We start from the raw sequence: 26,887 nt of genomic DNA, 5'->3' as shown, positions 1-26,887 counted from the left end.
AAAACCAATCAACCCAGATTTGACTAAAGAGAGTACATGCAACTGCATCCAAAGATTTTGTCTGAAAATGAGCCCAAAAACAACATAAAAATACAATGGATGAGTAAATCACATATCATTCCAAACTCTAAAATTAAAAAGAAACAGCGAGTCCTCAAATTCAGAAAGAACCGAGTGCATTTAACCTTTCCCGCTAAAAGCACGAGGACTGGTGCAGAAGGCACACGGCTGGTAGTCTCATAATAAAGCATCCACGGAGTTGTCAAGTGACCAGATCACATAAAAAATAATCAGTTTCAGGAGCAGGCGAGGAAGGGCCAGAAAAGGATGCATTGTATCTCAAGAACGAACTGCAGAGTTCACCCCTATACTCTATGCTTTAGCTTAATACATTAAAATTGGAAATACCAGTTGACAGACCACTCCGACTGAGAGTGAGATGAGATCACATCAGTGGAAGCATCATAAAAAAACCTAAATGCCTGCAAGCTCACCTGAAATTGGCCATGGTTATACATCATAACAGGGGAGAGTAATTGCTCGCATCAATTCCAATCTTTCTACATGCCAGAGTGACTCCAATTTCTCAGGAAACAGCATGAAACAGTTGCTACCCAAATGATGAAATGATACCACCACCAAAATCATGTGGTGTATTCAAAAGGCTGAGGTGGCTGAGGCTCTTCTTCAACAGCCATTGCTGAGGCTGAACCCTGCTGTGCTGTTGCTGATCCGCTAGCAGGTGACGCCGTAGATGAGGGTGTGTCGGTAAGTGAGAGCACCTCAGTTTCAGTTGGACGTAAATCTCTCAAAAGAACAAACCCTGTAGGTGCCGATTTTACAGGAACATATCTGCTTTCTTCCAGAAATTTAATGAATTTCTCCTGAGCAGGGACTACCCTGGCAGGGTTGGTCAATATTTCAAAAGATGGCTCAGGCTCCGCCTTCTTTTCTGGTGGGCTATCAACCTGCCAGAAGTAAAACAATAATTAGGACACAAGCTAACAGATATTATGACTGATTGAAACAGTCTTCACTGGATCATAATCAAATCCGAAGAAAAAGAAACAGCAATCATAATAATATATTTCAATGGTCCTTTATTTTCTTGCATCACACAGTAACATTTTTACCGTCAATGACAACAGCAAAATAAAGGGTTATGTAGAATCATTTCTTTTTTCACTTTTCTTCTTTATTTTTGCTGCAATACAGTGAAAAACAAGCTGTGACATGTTTTCTCTGCATTGCTATTTTTCCATTTCCACTATTAATATCTAGTTACTGTGGTTGAACGTCGAAACCTTTTTATTTATTTTGGCAACCCTTGCGGCAACCTATTTGCTACAATATTTTATTATTCAGTATTTCTTGTGTGAATTATATCATTATGAAAACAGTTTTTTAATGATAAATATTAAAGCAAAAACTATTACCTGCATTTAAAATAAAATGAGAATAGAAAAAATATCCATAAATTTTCAAAATATTAGAAAAATAAGAAAAATCATCCAAAAAAATATTTTTCACTATTTTTCAACCTTCATATACAATAGGATTGTTCTTGTAGTACTATAAGATGAAATTAAATGCATATTCTTATGTTATGCATTTCCTATATTATGGATTTTTGAAACTCCCATCACTGTCAAGAAACATTGATGCTCTCTCTTAAGGGAATGAGGTGCAAGACGGATTTTTAATTTGCAGGGAACATGCATGCGATTTTACAGAGAACTACTTTTGAGAGGAAGTCTTTTGACTTCAGGACTTTGGAAAATCGTCGAGTTTCAGAACTAGAAGTAGTTTTTAAGCAGCAGTGGCAACTAAGATGGCTAAATTTGGTTTACAAAAACTCAGTCCAGGGCAGCCGTCCTCTACAACAAATGTGAATGCACATTTACCCCCAGCACCAGGAGAACAACTTCCATGGGAGATTTATGTCATTTCAGAGGCAATTGAGATCGAATAAAGGGATTGGAGGTAGAGGGATGTTGGCGATTTACACAAGCAGTCAGGGAGCTGACTGGAAGCCTGGAAGGGGCATTAATTCTTTAAGATTATTCTGTGAGCTGCAGAAGACGTGGGGAAGAAATCAGTTCCAAATATTCCAAGCAGAAAAGGCTGTTTGTGAAGATTCAAGAAGAAAATCAGTGTTTCGATCATTTTCTTCTTCAAGAGAAATGGTCTTAACACATCCTTACGAAGAATCCTCAACAGTGGCATTCATGGCAGTTCTCAGTTCTCATCTCAGTGAAGATTCACCAGAAAATCATCTGTTCAAGTGATATTGTCAGCCCAACTATAGCAGCCAATTTTTTTCAAATTTAAATAAGGTTTGAACCAAATAAGCCATTCATAAGCGAGCAGTAAGCAGCCATCTATTTCATTTGGTCCCTCCAGGTTTATATGGTTAAGCCCTATATCTCATGTCCAGTCAGCCTAAACCAAAGTTAATTCAAAAAACAAGCACAAACAACTAAACTTGAGTAGGATTCTAAATATAAATGTTGAAAAAAATGATGATTTGGTGGGGTTGCACCAGGAAGTCTAAGTGGGACTGGAACGCAGATCATAGTAGTCAAGAGGCGCGAGGCGAGCCGAGGCGCAAAGGGTCTTAGAAGCCGAGGCGCGAAGCGAAGGTGCGCGCCTCATGAAGGTGAGGCGCACAATTATTAAAATGGTGTAAAATGTCTATTTGGGGTAATTGATATATGAACATATGAATATCTAGTAATATTAGAATTTAAAAATGACAAAACATTCAATTACAAAATTGAAAATTTAATAAAATTGCCAGTACGAAGCCCAAAAGCATCAACAATTCAACATAGTTCAACATCAAAAGAAAAGAGTACAAATCAAAAAATAGTAGCTAAATTTCAATAAAAATAATAAATATTATGTATTAGTTATAATTTATGAAATTACATTAATTAAACTAAATATTACAAATTAAAAAACAGTAGCTAAATTTCAGTAAAAATAAATAAATATTATGTATTAGTTATCATTTATAAGCTTACATTAATTAAAGAAAATATTTAATTTATAAGCTTACATATAAAGAAGAAGAAGAAGAAGAAGAAGAAGAAGAAAAAGAGAAGCAGCAGGCAGCAGCACGCAACAAGCACGAAGAAGAAGAAGAAGAAGAAGAAGAAGAAAAAGAGAAGCAGTCAGCAGCATGCAGCACGCAGGCAGCAGGAAGAAGAAGAAGAAGAGAAGCAGGATGCAGGCAGCAGGACGCAAGCAGCAGAAGAAGCAGGACGCAAGCAGCAGCAGAAGAAGAAGAAGAAGACGACAACTTACGAAGGTTCGAAGGCAGGCAGAATAACTCGCGAGGGCTCCTGCTGGTTCGAAACAAAGTCGCGAAGGGTCGTGCTTCTTCAAAATGTCGAAGACGAACTCACGATCCTGGTTCAAAGCTCGAAGACGAAGTTGCGAAGGCTTCCAGCTGGTTCGAAGGCTCGCAGACGAGCTCACGTTGCTGGTTTGAAGGATCGCGAAGGCTCCTGCTGGTTCGAATGTGCAAGACGAACTCACGTAGGACTTCAAAGGGCCAAACGGGGCTAGGGCTATGTTCGTTCGAGTCGAATGAGGGCTACAGGTCTGGCTGTGGCTATTTCTCTCCTTTAAATGACTAAAAATTCACAAGGCGCGACTCACTGGCCTATCGCCCCAGTGCGCCTCGTCTCGCCTAGCGTCGCCTCTTGCAGGTCGCCTTGCCTCACCTAGTTTGTGGCGCAAGCCTCTTCGCTTCACTGCGCCTAGGAGGCGCGCTTTTAACTACTATGACGCAGATCAAGCTAAGAATAGTGAAACGCACAAGAAATATTTGGTTTCCGACTTAAAGGCTGAAAGGTTATGCGTGGGTAAGAGGGCTCAACATTGACATCAGGTTTTGACAGATGTCTAGCAGATAGGCCAGTTAAAATTGTGAGAAGCTTTGAATCACCCGTCAACTGTGTAGAGGAAAGTCACAAGATTTGTTTGTGCATTTTCAAAGGTGGACACGAAAGCGGGACGGGAGTTGAAAATCTGCAATAATCAGAAGCAGACAGACAGTCTGAACTTGGGGCACTGCAAGAAGGTGCAGTTTTAGGATCTGACTCCTACATATGGTCCATAAACGAAGGGCACAGTCAAGGTAGTTCCTCGATTCCTGTTACTTTGGTATTTTCAGGCACTTGGCCTCAGATCTGGCATATTGGGAAGAGGATGTGGACATTGGACGGTGCACTTGAAGTAGAGAATGGTTTGATGTTAAAACAACTAGGGGAGGTGGAAGCAGCAAAATCAGGAGGTTTGTCTTTCCAAGGATTGTGTTTTGATGGAACTAGTTGTGTGTGCTTCCAAAGACTTTAGGTTTACTGTATGAGGAACAGGAGGAGGAAATGAAGTCTTTTTGGATTATATACTTCAGAACAGGTGTTCGTGTTCACCAGTGTTTTAAAAGGCATTCGTGAAGCATGCCCATGCATTTTGAGCATAATGCCCTAAGGCGTAACTTGGAAGGTGTAAATCCTAAAATGCGTACGCCTCAAGGAGAAAAGGCGTGCCTTTTATGCCTCAGATGGGAAGGCGGACGCCTTTTGGGAGCAGACTGATTTAAAATATTTAAAAATAAAAAACAAATAAACAGAACTGATAGGGCTTTGATGAGCGACAAAACCCCCCCTCTCGACAAAGTTTTCATTCTTCCAAGCTTCCGTCTCTCTCCGGCAACTCCTCCAGCTTCATGTCTCTATGACGACTCGTCTCTCCAACGACCCCTTCAGACCTCTCGTCTCTTTCCAAGCTTGCACCTAGCTTTGAAGACTCCTCCAGCTTCTCGTCTCTCTCCGATGAGTCGACAACCCATTCCGACCTCTCATCTGCCTTTGACGACCCCTTATGATGTCTCATCTCTCTCCGAGAACCCATTCGAACCTCTTGTCTCTCTCCAGCAACCCTTTACAGCCTCTCGTCTCTCTCCACGACCCCCTACAGCATCTCTGCTTCGAGGTCTCTTCTCAATCTGAGGTCTCTCCTCGAACTAATTCGATTATTCAACTCTCTCTAGTGTTGTTCGTCGTTGACTCCCAGGGGACCCTCTGCCAGTGGCTCTAAAAGTTGAGGTAAGTTGCTGCTGCTTTTCATTTGTTTTCACTTTTCACTTTTCATTTTTCAATTTTTAGTTTTAATTTCCTGCTGCAACTGCCGATTGTTCCTATTCAATAAACAAAAACATGTCTGAGGGTGAATCAAAGGGGGCAGAAAAGAGATTTTGTTTGGAAATACATAAAAGAAGTTGAGGGAGAAAAATATTTTAGATGCAAATTTTGTGATCAAACTTGCAGTGGGACTATCACAAGATTTAAACATCATTTGGCTGGTACAAGAAAGGGAATGAAACCTTGCCCAAAAGCTCCTCAAAATGTGAGAGATGAGTGCAAGATCGCTCTTGACAAATACCAAGAGAAGTGTAAATGAAATGATCTTGATGAGATTGGGATGGGTCCAAGAAGAGGGACTCAGAGTGCTACTTCTCCATCAGTTGGAGATCTCGAGCAACAGAATGGTGGGACTGACATTAATCCTAGGGCTAGAAGTCCAATGGATAAGTTTTAATCTTCACTGACCAAACAAGCCACTCCAATGAAGTGTGTAGGAATGTTGGCCATTGTGTGTTTAACAATGTTCTACCATTTAGTTTGATGGGTGACGTATATTGGCATGTTATGGTGGATGGTATTGCTAATTACGGGCTAGGTTTCAAGCCTCCATCTATGCAAGAGATGAGGACATGGATCCTTAAAGATGAAGTGCAAGACATCAATGGCATGTTGAAAGAACACAAAAAAGCTTGGAGGAATATAAATGTTCTATCATGGTTGATGAATGGACTGATGGGTGTTCAAGGGTCTTGGTTAATTTCCTCGTGAATAGTCCTACTGGTATATGGTTTTTAAAATCCATTAATGCTTCTGATTCTATAAAAAAAAAAATGGTGATTTGATTTTCAAGTATATGGATGAGGTGGTAGAGGAAGTTGGTGAGGAGGAAGTCGTGCAGATGATAACTAATAATGCGAAGAACATGATAAATGGTGGAAAGAAACTTTTGGAAAAGAGGGAGAAGCTCTATTGGAGTCCATTTGTTGCACATTGTTTGGATCTCATGTTGGAGGATATTGCAAAATTGAAGATCCATGCAACCACAATCCTAAAGGCTAAGCAAGTTGTGAAATTTATTTATAATCATTCTTATGTACTTGCAATGATGAGGAAGCATTTCATCCGCCCTGCAGTGACACGCTTTGCTACTGCATTTTTGACACTTCAAAGCATTTACAAATAAAAGCGAGGCCTTCAATCTATGTTCTCTTTGGAGATGTGGTGCACTTCTACATATGCAAAAATGCATGAAGGTATAAGGACTCACTCAATAGTTTTGTTTGAACAACATTTTTGGCCTCATGAGGCTTATGTTATCAAGAGTGTTGTCCCTCTTGTGCGTGTTCTAAGGGAAGTTGATTCTAAGAAAAGACCAGCCATGGGGTTTCTCTATGAGTTGATGGATTCTGAAAAGGAAAAAATTGCTGCAAATTTTTTTAGAAATGCCAAGAAGTATGGACCCTTTTGGAGAAAAACAAATGATAGATGGACTCCACAACTTCATCACCCTTTACATGTTGCGGGAAATTATCTAATCCCCAATTGCATTATAAGGAGAACTTCTCTGATTGTGAAGAAGTGAAGAAAGGATTATTTGAATGCACGGATAGAATGTTGAGATATGAGAAGAGACTAACGGCAGACATCCAATTAAATGTGTTTGATAATTGCATGGGGGGAATTTGGGACTCAAGTGGCTATTGACTCTAGAATGTTGAGAGGCCCGGGTAAAAATAATACTTCATAAAAAATTAGCTAATTAGTAGTACTCTATCCTTGTTTCTTCTTATAACTTAAAACTTACGATGTGTTTTTTCCTTTGCAGCTTGGTGGAAGCGTTTTGGGACAAAAACCCCATAATTGACGAAGTTTGTTATTCGTGCTCTTAGCCTGACATGTAGTGCTGGTGGATGTGAGAGGAATTGGAGGACATTTGAGCAAGTTCTTAGTTCTTACAAATACCATGTTATTATCATTTCACTCAAATATTAAAATATATTCTAATATCTAAAATTTTAAATGGCTTAAACTCAATTGTAGATTCATACGAAAAAGAGAAATAGAGCATACGAGATTGAATGCTCTAGTTTACGTGAAGTACAACACCAAACTGAGGAAGAGAGCTCTAAGAAGAATACAAAATTATGATCCAATATTGGCTAAGGAAGTAGCTTCAGATGATGAGTGGATCACTGAGAAGGAAGAAACTATCCTCCCAAAAGATACTTCTTGGTTTGATGTTGAAAATCTCCCCCCAAAGTTGATGCCATAAGAGCTTTGCCCGTGGTAGCTTTAGAAGGAGATGATCCTTAAGCAACACAAGCTTGTGGTAGCTCGCATTCTATAATTCCTAGAAAAAGGAAGATTAGTGATTATTGTGAGAACTTGAGTACAAACAAATCAATAGTCATTTTTCAATCTACTAATTTATAATTCTCCATTTCTCCTAACTCCTAACCTATAGACTTACTGATTATCTAGGCACTCAAGACAAAGGTAAGAGAACAACAATGGTCACAATTGAGGAAGAAGATGATGTTGAAGTGGGAGAGGGGGAATTTATAAGTGGAAGAACTCCTACTATAGATGAGTTTGATGAAGATGAGAACTTTGATGAAAACCTTGATAGTTCCCTCTTAACTTTGTTGATTTAGATTTAGATTCTTTGAATCTTGGATTATGAGACATTGTGATGCTTTAATTTGGCTTTTTCTCTTTTTTTTTGTGTAATGCTATGGCTCATGCTTATTTTTTAACATTCATTGTTTGAGTTTGTTAACTAAAATTGGCCTATATGATATTTAAAAATTATGTTTTTAGTTTTTCTTTATTATTCTAATTTATTTTTCATTTTTATACTATATATAAATTTTTTTTAGTTATTAATTATTTTAAAAAATACACTCCCAAAATGCTTACGCCTCGCCTCGCGGAGGATAAAGCGCCTCGCCTTACGCCTACGCCTCTTAAAACATTAGTGTCCACCATTTGAAAGACGCTAGCTTCAACCAAGGAAGGTCATTTAACTTAGAGAACAGTCAGCGTCATAGGACTGTGACATCACAGATCCATGTGGCACAACCAGAGAGAAGCACACAAAATGGGTAACTGCTCATATCCTCCTCACTGGGTGCACGACATGGACCTGTGATGGTCTCAGACTCATGGTATATAACATTACTTAGTTAGCTTTAGCCTAATTCAAATATAATCTTCTCCTGTTAGTTTTTCTTTCCATCACCTATAACGGTGCTTAACCTAAAAATGTTTGCCCTATGAATTCTTTTGACAACCCTCAGTGGAGGGCAGAGACGATATTCTGCCTACTACTTCCTTCACAATTAATCCTTGTGCGAAAGAAGAGGAGTGGATAAGGAAGATGTTTTATCCATTGATCCCTTAGGGAATAGAAGGGACAACAGAGAACCAGAAGTTATTTTGGAGGATTTCAATTTTAAGTTCACTATCATCAAGTGAAGGTGTTCGTCTCCCCAAGTTCCTATGGTTAGGGAAAAGCAAGAGTCAAGAAAGAGCTGCATAAATTGGCATGATCTATTAATTATGGGGGAAAGAGGTAAAAACTGAACTAAATAATCCTGATGAGAATCTCAAGTTCGAATGCGAGGGGTGTAGGAGAGGAGAATAACAGGTGGGCAGTTAGATAAATCATTTTGAGAGCATCTCCTGACATTGAAATTGAACTCTAAAACTTGATTTGTTTTTCATAAGGAGTTTGTAACATCCAGTTTATGAATTGGGTGTATATTTCTTCTGGGGGGTCCGGGGCAATTGATTGTGTGGGTTAAGAAGTATGTCAGTGGGGCAGAATAGACTGGAAAGATATTTCACTTTTTCCATTTTGTTGGATTTCTGTGTGAAGAAGCAGTAGTAGATTTCTTTGGTATATGGACCTTCTCAGCATGGGCTTGGATGTGTTCCTTTGGAGGAGCTTTTCTGAGTCCATGCATTTTGTTCTCCTAAATGAGTCCTGGGAGGATATTTCAATTTTTAATTTTCCAAGAACAAAGTTGGTTGTCCCAGATGACATCCAAAATGAAGCCTTGCAAAAGTTTTGTCAAAGAGATTGCCACTAACTAAACGCAGTGCTCACTTGGTCTATAGGTGGGCTCGTTCGGTGGCTACTCCTATTGAAAGATTCTTGTTCATAATCAGTGGAAGGTTGCCTTTACTTGTATTTTCCAAGAAGCCCTTGTTAGACCAGCTTCAGATCCACAAATGATAAATTGCCAGTGTCCTCTCCTGTTTCCATATTCACGAGAACTTGCTTCCAGCTGCGATAAATTGGATTTTTCCTTGAGATTTTGAAGTAGAATTCAGGAAAATTAAAGTGCAAGTCTATGAAAAATGTTCTTGGAAGAAAATCTCAAAGTCAGCAAGGCCGTTTCCTGGGGAAAAAAGGATTAGGGAGTTCATAAGTTGCATGACTCTACTTAGAATCAAATAGTCATTGCACTTTGTGTTCAAAAATCCTTGGTAAGATAACCAAATTCTCCCATTTCTCTTGATTAATGTTTGCATGATTAGTAAAATTCATAATTTGCATAATTCCAAGTCTTTTGTTACCATTTAAACAAAAAAAATTCTGCCCTTTTTCATGGAATTCCTCTAGTTCATTCATTGCTTGAGTCCTTGTTCACACCCAATCTCCTTGAAGTCATATTATGTAGGATCATGTCAATTCATATGCATTATGTTTGATAGCTTCATGGCTTATGCATGTGCATTGTAGTAATTTTAGGATTTGTATCACTTGCAATCAAGTTTAGTCTTCCTCAACATCATTGTACCATATTGCAATACCCATGGCTACCAACAAAATAATGAACTCATCCCCACTGAACTTGAACCACTTGATACCAAATCTTCGTCTGTTCGATTAAACACTCTTCAGGAGTTGGACCAAAATTTTGGGAACCTCGCAAAATAGTTTCCCCAAGTCATGAAGTTGTTTGGTGTTGTTGTAGATGACGTAGAACAATCTGTTAGGCACCTTAATGAGTCCTCATATTCAGTAGGGGTCAGCCCAAGGTGCTCTTCCTATTCCAGGAGTACCTATGTGCACCTAACAAAGATGAGTCAGGCCCCAAACTAGACCAGTTCAGCCCCTCTAACCTCAGGTCAATCTAGAGTCTAAATTTGCCAAAGTTAACTTCGAGGAGTTTGACAGTGTAGGGTACCAACCTAGGCATGTGCCATATTCCCCTACGCATGACCAGGAGGACTATGGAGATGGTTCAAAAAGAGTCAAGGTAGATGTGTGTGGCTATGATGGGAAATTAGACCAGAGCTCCCTTTTAGATTGGTTAGGAGAGATGAAGAATTTCTTTAATTGGTACATATACAAGGTGAGGACAACGTTCGGCTTGCCAAGATAAAACTTGTGAGACCAACCAAAAAGTGATGAGACAACAATTGAAAGAGAAGTACCTCCTCCTCCCTATAAGAACCAGTTGTTCAGTGACCTTTTGAATCATCAACAAACCACCACTGTAGCAAGCTATAATAAGCAATTTGAGCAGCTAATGTTTAGGAGTGGTATTGAGGTCACAAATCATATTGTAACTAGTTTCATGAAGGATTTTAGGGAATAAATTAGGAGAGAGGTTGGATTTTTCCAACCTAAATCTATAGAGGCAGCTTATCAGAAAGCTCTTGCCATTGAAAAGTACCTCAAGATCCCTTGTAGGTATTCATCTCAAGTGAGTGAGTCTTGTCATTCCAAAACTCCTTTCCTTGATCTAGGTCAATCATCCCTCAATCTACCCCTAGAGAATTCTGTGAAGCAAATAGAGTCCCACTATGTCATTCACTCTAGTCGGTATAGTATTCCTCAAGCTAGTAGCTCACTTGTGCAGTGCCATCATTGCCACGCTACCCGATGTGCCCAACGAACCTTTATCTTTAGAGCATGAAACTGATGATCTACCTAACTGTGACAATCAGATTGTAGATGTCACTGAGTACATGTGAAATGAAAATGTGCTCATTGATGATTTTGAGAGGATGACCACCATGTTAGTGTGGCTAGGTGTCTCTTATCCGCTACCATGAGTAGTGAGAAATGGGAATGGACCACTATTTTCCACACTTTCATTCATTGTCAAAATAGGATATTTAAGCTAGTTATTGATTGGAATACTAGCATGAATGCAATCTCCAAAGCTTCTCTAGGAAGATTGAACCTCAAGGGAGAGCCGCACCCTCATCCTTTTAAAATGAATCAAGTAAACATGACAAATCTACTTGTTACCGAGAGGTATCATGTACCCATCCAAATAAAAGATTATAAGGATAAGTTGTACTCCCGAGGACGTGACCCATGCCCAGTTAGGGGAACCATGGTTATTTGACCATAATGTAACCAATCATGGTAGAGAAAACACTTATGGCTTTAGGCATAAAGATAATAAGATCATTTTGACCCTTCTTTTCTTCTGTATTTTCTTTCTTTGTTTAAAATTCCAGTAAGCGCACCTGATAGCTCAGGGGATTACAAAGGATTTTCTTTGGCAAATGGGTGGTGAGAGGATGGACCATCTTGTAAGCAAGGAGGTTGTTAGGCAGTGTAGGACACTGATTGGGGCTTGGGTCTTGGTAACTTAGGGCGTAAAAACATTGTCCTAGTAGGCCATGGCTACAGCATTTTCCCTTCCTAGCAGATTCTCTTTGACCTGTAGATCATTGGACTACAGTAAATTTGACTTGCAAATTAATGGGTGGAATGCCAATACAAGAGTGAGGGTGACTTATAAAAACCCATGGAAATTCATTTAACATATATTTCCTCTATCTCCCTGTACCAACTTTAAAGTGGGGGATCATTGTAGGATTCATTTTTTTGGGAAGATCATTGATTGGAACTGCATAATAGTGTTTCTCCCTTCTCTCTTTCGCCTTTCTTCATATCATTGGTCTCCTATTTCGTTTTGCTTGATTGTTGTTTGATGATATTGCTTCTTAGGACTTCCATAAAAATTTTAAGGAACAGTTTTCTTTTTATCTCTTTTTCCTATTGGAGGGGTGTTAGAATTTGGAATGTGGATTACTCCAGAGTTTTCTCCCGTGGTTCTTTTTATATCCATCTAAGTTGGTCTTCACATTTCTTTCATCTTGCTAATTGTTTATCAAGAGCTCAGGTCCCTTCAAGGTTGAGGCCAGTGTGTTGATAGCCATTGCTAGTAGAGTTAATAAGGCCACAAGGCCATATAAGGCTTTTCCTCTTGATATGTGTGTGATGTGCTATGCTGGTAGAAAGACACAAGCTCATTCATGTCTCCATTATTATGTGGCCTGGTTGTTGTGGAACAAACTTTTTGGTCAGCTTGCACTTTGGACGATTTTTTAGTTGATTGACATTAGAGGTTCAAGAGGCATTAAGATGCAAAAAAAATTTCGCAATGTGCAGTTTTTGTTGTTTTGTTGCATTCTGATTTTTAAATACTAAAAAACTGTCTTCTTTCATCCAAAAAAAATTATGGAAAACAGTTTTTATATTCCATTTATAGTTTTTCCAAAAATTATAAAAATGCTAGCTTATTTTTCTGTTTTCCAATATTTGCATTAAAAAATAAAAAATAAAGGATTTGTTCAGTTGCAGAAAACAGCTTTCATTTTTCATTTTTTTTTAGATTTCCAATCATTACAAAATCAAACCTTATTTTCTAAATTTCAAAAATTATATAAGAAATCAAAAATCTCGAAAACAATTTTTAAAAAAAATGTTTTAGTTTTCCTGTAAAAATTCAGAAAATAATTGGAAAACACAAAGGCACTTTTGTAATTATTTGTAAAATTGAAAATGGAAATAAAACTATTTTCAACAAATGAACAGAAATGGAAATAAAAGCTTTCTCACAAATAAACAAGCCCTTTGTGTTTTTTAAGATCAGGCTTCAGTTATTCATTGATTTGGGATCAGATAGTTTTTTTAAGCCTCATTGTAGGTTTTTCCATCAAGATGCTATGGGTGTGAGTTTTTTGGATCTTCAGCGTGATTGATTGGCTCTACAAGTTTAATTTGGGCCTGTTTCTTCATGTTCTTGTTTTCTCCTCTTCTGTGTTGCTTCAAGTTTGAAGGATGTAGATCCTCATACACTCTTTCTTTTCTTAATATGCATTCTTTTTCTAACAAAATAATATCTTTCAATTTGTATCTTTTGCAGTTCCAATTATTATAATCATATTTTAATTAATTCAGACATCAAATTTGTTTCTAATTTTTTATTTGTTAAAGTTTTCAATAGTAGTATTACATTTCTAAGAACTTGATGGTGAAAGATCCTATGGTCATCAAAAGATGGTATGATAATTAATTGTTATTTGATTCAAGGACAAAAATGAGCATGTAAACAATCAAGTTTAATATTTGTTCCAATTTTGGTAATTAAACAGATAGCTTTCAGTTTTGACTTTTAATTTAGTTTTCATATTTTTGTTTTCATTTCCATATCCTTTTACATTGATACCAAACAGCCCTTGAGATATTTAAGTAAAGAAAATTTTGAACTCACACAAAAGTCATGTAACAATTTATTAAACACAAAATGCAAGGAATCAAACCCAACCTTGCCATGAATGATGAATCGAACATTGAAAATATGGTTACATATTCACAACATTACCTGCATTGAGTCCCCATCCTTCTCGCTAGATTTTCCTTTCCCAACATTCAGACCAACAGAGGAAGGCTCTGCTACAGATGACTTTTCAGCATTGGCTTTCTGATCTGCCTCTTTCTTAGCCCTAGCTTTAGCCTTTGCTGATGTTGATAAAACTGCAGTTGGAAGTTTTACAGTCGATGTGGTGGTAGGCACAGTTGTTGGCCGAGGATATTCGAACAGTGAAGGTTTTGCATGTGATAAGAACTCAAATCTCGGAACTTTCAAGTCATAGTTCAATCCAATAAAAGCAGTGGGAGAGAATGACAAGCTTATGAAATAGATCAGGGGATACCAATACCAAAACTGGCTGAAAACAGCAAGACCAACAACTGCAGTAACTTTATCATGTTTGGTCTTTGAAAGCAACCTTATGGTCACATTTCTTCCACCGGCATCAAGGATCCCAGAGGCCAAGATTGCTCCCATCTTGCTCATCGTGTCTTCATGCTTATCAAGAATTATTTTCTCCAGTTGTCGCCTACAACATAAGTTGTTAAAAACAAATAATCCCAAATTATTAAAAAAAAAATTAATTATATAATAGTAAGCTACCTGAAAGTTCCAACACGAGAATCACTAGCTTCACTGATCTGGACCATCACCATAGCCATGGCAATGAGAGCACCCTGACGAACAAAATCAACTACATCGGAAGTTAAAGGCTCTAGCAATGATATAGCCTCACTCAAACCAGTACCAGCACAGGAAATCCCTACTGCAAGAGCAGCACCATATCGAACATGTGGGTTGTAAGACTCAGACAGCAACGAGACAATTCGAGGAGTCTGCAGTTCAACAGCTCAGTCAGATTTAGGCAAGTTCATTTCATCCTTAGCAAGCTATGCAACAAATGTATTCATATCAATCCAAATAAGAGAAAGAGAAAATGACTTTTATTGAATGAAAGAAAATGCTGACTACTGAAGAAACAAAAGTAATCATTACAAAATTAAATCAATTAAAGGATGCCATATAGGCAACTGAAAGCGAAGAAGAAAGTACTAACCTGCTCGGGTTCAGAATACAGGACAAACCCAAGTGCTAAAACGGCAGTCCTCCTGACATCATCACTTACATCTGATACAGCAAAATGCAGCAACTGCCGGATGGCTTTGTTGTTTGCGGTTCCCCTGTATGCCAATGCCAATGCATACATACCACCATAACGCAGGATAGGGTCTTGATCCCTAGTCATCTGTTCAATTAGTGTGTCTGCTTCTTCCTCTCTTCCATACACTGTAAGTGCTATTCCTAATGCTAGTCCCCTGAAACACATAATAATCCTCATAAATGATGCAAAAACACTCATAATTTAAATGACATTCTGTTAGGACCCCAGAAAAGAGGACCCAAAGTTACCTTATGATCTTCTCATGTTGCGTCTCATGTGCATAAGCAAGCATCTCACTTGCCTTCTCACTAGCAGTTCCAACCATGAGCAACCCCATACTAATACCAGCAGCTTCACCAGCAACAGCACTGTCAACATAAAGCACACTTTTGATGTCATCATAAATATCTTCATCAGCAGTTCCTAGAGCTGCTAAACCAAGACCTAAGCATGCACCATGCTGAATAACCTGCATTGATCAAAGACACCAAATTTGAATATGTTAATGACTTAAATTACATACCAAAGAGAGTATGGCATCACTAAATTATCCATATTAAGCACCTCAACATTAGTACTCCGCAGGCTATCACGAAGGAATTGTTTGATGCCCTCTCCATGGTTGGCATGAATAAGACCTAAAGCATAGAGAGCACCACCTTCTGAGTAGGGACTTCCACCACCACCAGCCCCACTTTGAGGCAAGTAAGGAGCCATCAGTGACCTCCCCTGCTGCAGGTGACCTCTATGAATAACACCTAGCCCAGCAGTTGCGCTAAATTTGGCCCAATTTGTGGCTCTGCTCAGCCAGTCCTGAGAATTTATAAACCATGACAATAAGATATAACAAGAGAAATTTGTATCACCTCTCAAAAAAAGAGGATAATCAAGGAAAATTTTAAATAAAATGAAATTTACCAGATTCTCCCTGAGAAATGTGTCAACAGTTGTTCCAGCATGCATGATTGCATTAGCATAAATTGTTGCACTATGACAGACACTATTTCTCATCTCAACAGACTGCTTTATTGTCTTCAGAATAAGGAGATCCGATCTATATGCAAAATCACAACCATCAAATGCAAGCACTTGTTACTACTTTAAAGAGTTCCTTAAATATAATTTCAATGTTAAAACAAGTAACTTCAAGAGGTGGCAAGAAAATCAATCATCTCACTTGTTATGACTATACAAGAATTGTAGGGTCAATTGTATTGATGTCTCTCCAGACAAAATGCCTTTCATCTTTGTCAGCCTCTCTGCATACAAAGCTTCATTTGGATCAGTTTCAGGCACACTCCCATTCGATGCAAGAGTTCCATCTGCCATGTGTACATCCTCTGATACAGTAGGATTTCCATTTTGTGTAGAATCTGATTCAACAGTTTCCTGCTGCACAGATTCCAGAGGTTGAGATTTTGGAATAGAAAGGCGGTCTCTCACATTTAAAAGAAAAGCTTGGTGTTCATTTTCCACAAGATCAAATGCTATTTGAAATGCCAGCAGAGCTTCCTCCTTATTTGGAGATCGTAGAAGCTTCTCCAATATACTCGCAACGCCTTCAGGTTCATCCAAAAACATAAGACATTGGCATATATTCAAATAATCAGGTGATGGCAGCTTCTGATACACTTTAACAAGAAGACGAAGCACCTGCAGTCACAGTTGATGGAAAACAAATGTGCAGACATGTTAGGAATCACTGTGAACTCTTTGCAAACTTCATGTACTCTTTGAATTTCAGATAAACTGATCATCGTAAACAAACAAGTCAACAGGCAATGGGCAACTAGAGAAAACACTATCATAATCAATTTTCAATGTCGATGGTCTCTCATAGTCAAACTAATTTTTTTTAGTAACAAACTTCCTTCCCTGAAAAATTAATTTTTCTTGTGTGGTTATTACCATGAAAAATAATAGGGCGAGATCAACTTGTTCTAATCTTTGGCTAGGAACAACAGGAGAAAATACAATAGATTTTAGCCTTCGATTTACAAGTGAGATTATACAGCTCAGCATTTATGATATTCATAAACTCCTATTTAATTAAAGCAAAATCCAGCTTTTAAAGTTGTGCTGAGAAATGCAAATATAATTACCTAAATAAAAAATCATTTTACATTTGTTTTCCCCTAAAATTTTTACATCTGTTCAAATGTGAACTTCCAATGTTTTCCACACTAAATATCTTACGACATATCATACTTTGCAAATGAGATGGAATAAAATGAATTGAGGCTTGTCTCACCGTTTACTGAACCAATTATTTTCCAAAGTATGTTCCCCCTACTTATCACTAAGATTAGCATGACACAAAAAAATTCTCTCAAAGGTTCAGAATATATTCCTCAAATTATAAACACAAGAATATAATTGCTAGAACAGGGAAAAAAAAAAAAGGTCAGCTTTCAGCAGGCAAGCATGAGATTCCACTCACCTCACGTCGATATTCTCTACGATTAACAAAAGAATGAGAGATATTAATGCAATACGAGAGAGTTCCATGGACATTGTCACTCCTTGTAATTGCTTCCTCTAGTTTATCTAATCTTCGGCATTCTATTGCCATGCCCATAGCTTGTTGATATCTTCCATCCAAGATACACCTAAATGAAACAGTGATATACAAGAAAGAACGTCGGGGGAGAGGGGAAAAAGAAATTGTAAGCGACAAAGGATGAGAAAAAAACTGCCACATTCTAATATAGAAGCTCGGTAGACATTCACATACTTATCCAGCATTCTTTCCACAATAGCCTCCAGCCTTGGATCAACCTTTGCTGCTTCATCATTTGACTCCGCCGCCTTTGTCTTAAGACTCGCATATTCATCAATAGCTTTAGCTGAGGAAAGAACAAAATGACCAATTATGTAACATAATCATACCATAATCATTAATCTATAAACTGACGTGACATGTAACGTAATTTCTTAACATGATGCCAAGATAAGGTTTGAGATTTTGATGTTATACTCTTTTAAGCTTTCAATAACTCCCATTTATTTCCTACCACTTTAAGGGGGCATTTTGTTCACAGCATCTTTCAATATTTCCAAAAATGTGATGCACGCCATCTCATTCCCACATTTGTTTGGGAACCAAAATCTGACATGATGAGCATCTTTAACATTCTTGGAAGTGAAAGATTCCCACAAAACATGAGAATCCCATTTTACCCTCCCCTAGGGGTAAGTTTCATGGAAATCCCACTCCAATAAGAATCCTGCTATTGGGACCAAATTGCCCTCACTATTTTTTACCATTGGATATCAATGCCTGCAATAATATAGTATTATTATTATAAACTATTACTATATTTAAAATAATAAACTATTAATAGAATGAAAGTAACACCATCTAAAAATGAAAATAATATTGCTATTGCATTCTAATAATAATACAATATAATGGTACTATTTAGAGATCATATTGCCCTCAATTATTTCAGTTAATTGGATTGTTTTCAATTTATGATTTTTTAAAATTTTAGGCATGGATTTAATTAAGTACATATTTTTGGTAGGTTGTGTTGAAAATATAATTATTCGCCTTATGTTGTTTATAGACCTATCCAGGGTATAATGTCATCTTCATGAAATACAGATTCCCACATTGAACCAAACATTGGCATGGGAATCCTTTGTACAGTCCTGAGAATATTAAAAAGCAAACCATTTAAAAATATTCCCAAGAGGCAGGCATTAATATTCCCAAAAATGTCATTTATGGGAATATTTTGATGCCACAAACCAGATGCCCCATAACGGTGATGGAAATTATAACAAGCAATATTAAAACCTAAAAATACAATATATCACAATTAAGCTGCATTGCAAGAAGATAATCGTGCTCACCAAGTAGCGTATGGACATAATCAGAATCCTCTGAAACATCAAAAAGGGGACCAGCTCCAAGTGCATATGACAATGAATCATTAAGTTCACCAAGATAATAGAAAACCTGGAGAGAGAGAGAGAGAGAGAGAGAGAAGAGGAAAAATTAAAATCCATGTAAAGAAAAGATCAAGGTAGCAATATGTTTTTCAAGCAAGAGTGAGCAGTTACAAAAACAATCTTGTACAGCAGATCCTTTCACCATTGAGGTTGACCAGAGGCATAAACTAATTTTAAGATATTTGGAAAACAGCAACCTTCTCATAAATTGAACCAGTTTAGAAAAGATATGGATCACATTATTGCAATTTGCAAAATTTATGATACAGATTATACAATCTAAAAAACTGCAAAAGATTTTATACCTCCCAAATTCAAAGTATTTTCACTTCACTTCAGGGTTGTGTGTGATACCAATATTTGTAGCACAAAAACTACTTAAGTTCCACCCTTTTCTTCTCAGTGAGCGAATTTACACTTCCCAAACACTAAAATCAAACTGTTTTCTAAGGGAGCATGCTATTTTTTCAGGCATTATTGTGTGCGCAGTCACCTTCATAATTCCTAACATCTCAAGCTAATAAGATAAAATGGAACTCCCATCTTAAGATGGCATGCTACTTTTAAGTCCCAATGTGTGCACATCTACATCCACTAATGTGGAACTCCCAATGTCAAAAGCAATTTATGACTCTACTTCTGTAGTTTGGCTATTATCTAGTTCTCCTTTTGTTAAAGTGCAAAAACGGAGCATAAACAGCAAACTGGTTCCATAGCTTCAAAAATATAACCACCCAATTTGCACGAAACTTTTTAGTGCTAATATAGGAGAAACCAAAGCAGCATTGTAACTGCGGCTAGAGAATGACTAATTTTTTAATTGTAAGAATTTAAAAGATAAAAACAATGACAAAATGGCACCATACTAAACACAAGAAAACCAAAAAACTGCGGCCCAGCGCTCTGAAAGTTGTCATCAAAAGCCTTAACTCAATTCTTAAGCATTTATGCAAAAAATAAAATATAAATATAACAAAGAAATAGATATAACCTTTGAAACAAGCAATGCAGCAAGTTGTCTTTGATCAAACTCTTCATCTTCATATAAACTTTCTCTGCATGAAAAAATAACAATTATTTTCCAAGAACAAGATTACTACAAATGGCAAGCTGAAAAAATGTTTACTTGTAAAATATTAAAGCACAAGTTATCCAACAGCATCAAGCTTTGCAATAAATAATGGGTGCGTATCTATCTCACCATTCTATAAACCAGAAGGAAGACATACGATTGCTTAAGCATAACCAATCAATCCCGACACTAGGAAGTAATGTGCACAGAATATTCATAACAAGCAGATGAAGATATGCATAAGCTACAACCAAACAGATATACAATTAGACCAAATTCAATAGTGAGGATTATTCACTGCCTAGAATATTAAATTAGAATTCACCAGGAAGTTGGGGAAGAACTTTGTACAAGCAGCTTGTAGGACCAGACTGGCAAGAAAGAAACCCCAACCATGAGGAGTTCAATACATCTTGTCCTTCAAACATCATAGAAAAAATCATGTGACAAATTTACAAAATCCTCAGAAATTATTAACCTAACTCAATTTGTAAATAATTTTTCAAGAATTACGGGAAAAATGATCTCCTTACCAGAAATTCCAAACCAAATATCCATCCTAGAGGAATTAAGTCCATCTTATGACAAGATTTTTTTTTTAAATGCAAGCATTAAAATTAGGTATAGAATATTTTTTATCCAGATAACTAAAGAACACAAAAATTAACATGCTTGCAGAACTGTTAAGCATCCACCAGAAGCAAAAAAAAAACACACACACAAAACTCAAGAGAAATGGGAAAGAACACAACTAGTTTGCAATAATTATATGATATATAATTCTATAGGGAAAACTAAAATTGTTTCCAGTATTCAAAAGTAAATTTATTCAACCAGAAGCTGAAATTTGTTAGAATAATAGAGTGACCATGTCTACAAGTCCAAGTACCTCGTCTGCTCAAACACAAAAACAAAGCTTCTAGGACTTTCTAATTTAATACCATTACAATCTCAGAGAATTTCAACCTATAAGCTAATTTATTCATAGTATTTGTCCATTAATGTTTCCAGTTCATGGCTCATCCAGTGCAAACAGTATAATCTGAGGAAGTTTCAAATTGATGTCACCAAACAGAAGCACATTTCTTTAGAAAACTGGCACTGTATCCAACAAACAAAAGATCCTTGAACCACAATAGTACAACACTAGGATTGCCATTAATTCACAAGCTTACAAGTCAGCCCTAAAATTTCACCAAACTTAGCTTCCTCATAAGCAGTTAAATCGACAAATCCCTACTATTTCTGAACAAAATATCAGATAACTCCAAGAACCTTTTGATTTTAAGCATGCAAATTTTTCCCATCTAAAGAAATAAGGGAGCACAAACACCAGAATTAAGGAACTATGCATTCAAATATGGGATCTTTATTCTCCATCTCCCTTTAGATTGACCATCAATAAGAAAAAAAGAACCAAATAAAGATAATTCCAAATCAACGCTGAGATGCAGCACGAAAAGTCCCACGAAACAAACGAGCCATAGAAATATAAACAAGTTGCTAACAAGTGAAGCATCTCCCTTATTCTTATCATTTTTTTTATTATGTCTTAAGCTCCACTAATATAGAGGCTCTCATGTTGCATTTCCCAGGAACATTGCATATGGATGAATGTCAACATGCCAGCATTTGCCAAAATATTGCACTGGCAAGTCATTAGACTTGCAGATTTATAAATTAGACGATTACTAATAAAGTTGTTCCAATACATAAGCACTATAAGAATGTGCGTGCATGCGTGTGTACCCCATGAATTGACTATTTAACTAAAGAAAAATCAAACTCAGTCAAGAAAAAGATGGGTGTGTAAAAAACAGAATATTAGAAACAATCAACGTCAAGCAATTTGGTCCTCACACGAAGAGTCAAATTTATGACTGAACCAAGTTGTGAAGACTTGTATCTGAAAATGATGCTATATAAAGAGCAATGACAGCGCATAAGATGTTCCATACAGAAAAATTCTCCTGAAGCTCAAAACATGGGAAAGCTTAACATTCACAGACGTGAAACCAGACTTTGGCCTGCCATATTTGCAAACACTTGTGAAAGAAAAGCCAAATCCTTGACTTCCTCTGGCCACTAAAAGTAAAATAGGCAAATAAAGAGAAAAACTATTTCTTGCTCTACCCACAATAAGTCATTCCCAAACACTACAAATCCTCACAAGAGGCAATCCAAGGAAGCCATTGCTCACACAGAGTATGTTTTATTTCAACAACTATGAATAGTACAATTATATATATATATATATGAATGGCAAATGGTTATGATTTCTATTCAAATCTATGATAGCATTCGAGGAAATGTTCAGTTGATTGGACAGCAATCTAACAATGCTGCCCAGTATATTAAGTTATTTACAAATGCTGGGACATCAAACACCACCCCCCCCCCCCCCGGATAAAAAAAAGAAAACAACGAAACAAAACCAAGGATTCTTGGATGTTTTCTTCTGTTCAAAATCCACACTTTCTTTTAAAAAAAACGGATATGTTCTAGCCCATGGGATACAAAGAAAGGACCAAAGAGGGCAAAAAAAAAGAATACATGCATGAGAAGTTGAGATCACACCAAGAAGTGAAAGAAAGTGGTTATAATGGGCTGGCACATGCAACAAACACCAGCGACTCAAAACAGTTCACAATGAGTTGCGCAGTCAAGGCTGAATGTGCTGCAGCAATGATGATAGATGAAAAAGGAGCATAGTTTGAGGTAGGGTAAAAGAGGTAACATGCAGCTTTCCTGTAAAAGTAATGGCCTTTCAAAGAGAATAACAATAAAATGAGATTGGTATGATGATGGTAGTAAGGCTCCTAACATAGAAAATTGATTATGATGTCTTGGCCTAGTCAGCACCAATACGGAATGGCATAGTCTAAATAAAGATATTTGCAATCATTCAAGATGCCAGACGTTACAACCATATAATATTGCCCCCATTCTGCATACATCAGTAGTAGTCTCTAATCAACTAAGGAGTCTCTTAGAAACATGAAGAAAAAGAAAACTCTCTTTAGTTTGGATCCCTTTGCACACATGAAAATTCCTACACCTAAGGCATCGGATGAGGACCAAAGCCGTTAAGGAGTAACAATCACCAAACATGAAAAGCGAGTTAAGAACAATCTCTAGAAGCTGTGTATTAATAACTCCATTCCACCTAACACATGTCCCCTAAATGGGTCTAACCACGTTTTCATGCTCAGCATTCTTTACATCAGACAGGCATAAGTACATACATACAAGTGTAACAATTCATGCGTGCACAACGTGCATAAATATACATTGTCTTCTACTTTGGAAACAAATTTGAATGAAACCAATAAAAATGTTCATAAAACAACAACAACAGCAGCAAAACCAAGCCTTAGTCCCACTAGGTGGGGTCGGCTATATAAATCATTTTCCGCCAATTTATGCTATCATGGACCATTTCTTTTAATAGATTCAAGAATATTAAATCCTTACTCACTATCTCCTCCCAATTTATTTTAAGTTTACCCCTACCTCTTCCACTGCCCCCCACAATAACTAAGTCACTCTTCCTCACAAGAGCACTATGTGGCGTACGTTGTAAGTGTCCATACCATCTCTCTTCCTCACAGGTGCACTATGCGGCCTACGTTGCAAGTGTCCATACCATCTGAGTCGTCTCTCCCCTATCTTATCTTCTATAGGAGCTACACCTAACTTACCACGAATATGTTCATTCCTTAATTTATCTTTCAATGTTATACCACTCATCCATCTAAACATTTTCATCTCGACAATTTTTACTTTTTGGATATTATGTTTCTTCATCGCCCAACATTCAGTTCCATATAGCATAGTTGGTCTTATAGCTGTCCTATAAAACTTCAATTTCAATTTTAAGGGTATTCTATCTACAATCACAAAGCACACTTGAAGCACTTCTCCATTTTACCCAAGCTGCCTTAACTCTATGCATTACATCATCTTCAATAACTTGCATAATAGATCCAAGGTATCGAAATATACAAGTGTTATTTATTTCTTCATCAAGTTTAATTTTGTCTCCAATATTTCTCCTATCATTACTAAAATTACATTTCATATATTTTGTCTTATTTCTACTTAACCTAAAGTCTCTAGATTCCAAAACTTCTCTCCATAATTCTAACTCGGCCTCTACTCCGTCCCTAATTTCGTCAATTAATACAATATCATCTGCAAACAACATACACCATGGAACCTTCTTTTGAATACTCTTAGTCAATTGGTTCATCACTAAAGCAAAAAGATAAGGACTCAAAGCAGATCCTTGATGTACACCTATGGTGATTGGAAATTCTCAAGTTTCTCCATCTATAGTCCTTACACTAGTCATTACTCCATTGTACATATCCTTAATGACATCGATATACCTACTACATACACCCTTTTTTTCTAGAGCCCCCATTGAACTTCCCTAGGTATCCTATCATATGTTTTCTCAAGGTCAATAAATATCATATGCAAGTCCCTCTTCTTAAACTTTTCCATTAATCTTCTTAAAAAATAAATAACTTCTGTGGTAGATCTCCCAAGCATAAAACCAAATTGATTTTCTAAGACCTTTGTTTCTAACCTTAATCTTTATTCAACTACCATTTCCCATAGTTTATCATATGACTCATAAGTTTAATTCCACAATAGTTATTACAATTTTGAACATCTCCTTTATTTTTGTATATAGGTATTGAAGTGTTTTTCCTCCATTCATCTGGCATTTCCTTAGTTTTTACAATTGTATTAAATAAATTAGTTAACCATTTAATTTCGTTATCACCTAAAGCATTTCCAAACTTCAATTGGGATGTTATCTGATCCCATAGCTTTCCCATTTTTCATCTTTTTTAGTACAAATTTAACTTCGTTAACTATAATTTTACGAATAAATCTCATATTTTTAGTCTTTTCCTCATTTAACAATTCTAAGTTTAAGCCTTCCATTTGGTTTTCATTAAACAACTTACTAAAGTAACTTCACCATCTTTCTTTAATGTCTTCATCTTTAACCAAGACAATATCATCCTCACTTTTTATACATTTTACATTTCCTAAGTCTTTACTCTTCCTTTCTCTAACTTTAACAAGTTTAAATATATCTCTTTCCCCTTCTTTTGTACCTAATCTATCATACAAACTATTAAGTGATCTATATTTAGCTTCACTAACAGCCTTTTTCACATCTTTTCTTACCTCCTTATATTTTTCAAAATTATCTCTGTTTATATTTTTTTGCCACGTTTTATTCCAAATTCTTTTTGTCTTTATGATTTTTTGTACATCTTTATCCCACCACCAACTCTCTTTGCTATTCGAGAATCTCCCCTCGATACACAACTACCCTTCAAGTCATTCTGAATGAAGACAAGTATCTTCAATTTTGAAACAAAAGGGCAATGCACATTGTCAAATGATCATCCATATGGATTTACAACTCCCCTTCAAGTCATTCTAAATGAAGACAAGTATCTTCAATTTTGAAATGAAAGGGAATGCACATTGTCAAATGGTCATTGAGTGCCTTAACCAACTTATGCCACACTCAACAATCATGAAATGCTGCCTAATCATGGAAAATCATCCATTGTAATATTTCCATTGCACAATTTTACTTCTATATAACATAAAATAGAACACCTTGCAGAAAGAGATTTTTCAGATGAAAAATCTTTTAAAGCTATGCAATATACCCTCCTTTTCTAAATTCTTCTAATACAGAAGTTAGCTCAACATTAGTACCCCATAGAATGCCCATTACTATACGCCGGTATAAACTATATTCCATCATATGTTATTCACCAAACAGCCAGTTTCAAAACCTGCAAAGCTCTACTTATAGAATCAAAACAATGCCCTTATACAGTAATTATCAATATAATAGGTCTATTTGCTTGTCTAGAAACTGCAGGAAATTTGTCAAATTCTGTAATCTCAAACTATTGCCCAAAATGCTTCCCAATCATAGTTGACATTTTCTGTGAAAAAATAAATTAATAAAAAAAAAAAAGCAAAAAACAGAAAAAAGAGACAAAAATGCATTAAAATTTTCCTTCCATTTCGTTTCTTTCTCAGTTTTTTTTTTTTCTCAGCAGCCAAACAGATAAACCACCTTGCCGATCAAAAAACCCCACCCAACAAAAACATAGAATCTTGCGCTAGGAACTGGTCATGATGCAAACCTAATTAATATAAAAAATAAAGAAGGACCATAACACATACATAATGGGAACAGAGGTAGAGATCTCAGGCCAGAAGTAGTCAACGAAGGCGTTGAGATTGGAGAGTGCGTGAAGCTTGAGTAGCGGATGGCTCTCGTTCAGCATAGCCAGAAGACCTCCCGCGGAGCTTACCATCGTCGCCGCCATGGTCACAAGCCCAAGATCCGTCCGGTCTAGGGCTTCGATCTCTACAATTGCGTTTCAATGGAACTAAATTAGGGTTTTGAGGAAGAACTAAAACCCTACCGATGAGAATTGTCCGCGCATCAGAAAGGGGAGAGAGCTGCAAGGATACGTTCCGTGACGGCTAAAGTATCTGGAGAACAGAGGGGATTTGAAGAAGAAAGAGGAGAAAGAGTGAAGCAATGAGGGCTACTACCTCGCTGGTTTTGGCTTGTATAGTGATCGTTTGATGCTTTCTTTTCAAACAAGAAAGCTTTTTTTACAGTTCCCAGGAATACACTATTATCCTACTGCCTGAGGAGATAAAAAAAAATGTGTTATGGAGCTCGGGTTTTTAAAAATTAAATCTCTCTTAATAATTTAAAATTTTTATAAGTATGTTCTTGGATTTTTTCTTCTTCTTTTTTTTATTACATAGGAACCTGGTCACCAATGAGCCCTTCGAACCCCTTGATGCGGCACCAAACCTATGGATCAGCGTTCTCTACCTCCTG

The 26,887-nt window shown here is 36.9% G+C and overlaps 1 protein-coding gene across 1 annotated transcript; it reads right to left on the bottom strand.

Moving 5' to 3' along the window:
- On the bottom strand, positions 1 to 26,697 carry LOC131152340 (26S proteasome non-ATPase regulatory subunit 1 homolog A). The gene is made up of 13 exons (XM_058104173.1): positions 26,212 to 26,697; positions 19,897 to 19,960; positions 18,807 to 18,912; positions 17,683 to 17,794; positions 17,389 to 17,557; positions 16,126 to 16,601; positions 15,867 to 16,002; positions 15,513 to 15,761; positions 15,197 to 15,417; positions 14,844 to 15,102; positions 14,390 to 14,622; positions 13,799 to 14,315; positions 1 to 968 (listed from the first exon to the last, which is right to left on the bottom strand). The coding sequence occupies exons 1-13, from the start codon at positions 26,355 to 26,357 to the stop codon at positions 645 to 647; spliced, it is 3,012 nt and encodes a 1,003-aa protein (XP_057960156.1). The 5' UTR covers positions 26,358 to 26,697; the 3' UTR covers positions 1 to 644.
- Positions 26,698 to 26,887: the final 190 nt, after the last annotated feature.

The sequence above is a fragment of the Malania oleifera genome, chromosome 3 (genome assembly GCF_029873635.1).
Source record: "Malania oleifera isolate guangnan ecotype guangnan chromosome 3, ASM2987363v1, whole genome shotgun sequence".
Lineage (NCBI taxonomy): Eukaryota > Viridiplantae > Streptophyta > Magnoliopsida > Santalales > Ximeniaceae > Malania > Malania oleifera.
The sequence above is the reverse complement of the archived record's forward strand: the minus strand, read 5'-3'. Positions and strand labels throughout refer to the sequence as shown.

Bases quoted from the DNA above. Each gene is read 5' to 3' on its own strand.
- LOC131152340 (XM_058104173.1), bottom strand. From the start codon at position 26,357: ATGGCGGCGACGATGGTAAGCTCCGCGGGAGGTCTTCTGGCTATGCTG. The intron at 17,558-17,682 runs GTATGTGAATGT...TGTTTCATTTAG, and splicing joins GTGGAAAGAATGCTGGATAA to GTGTATCTTGGATGGAAGAT. The intron at 14,316-14,389 runs GTAGCTTACTAT...CTTATGTTGTAG, and splicing joins TCTCGTGTTGGAACTTTCAG to GCGACAACTGGAGAAAATAA.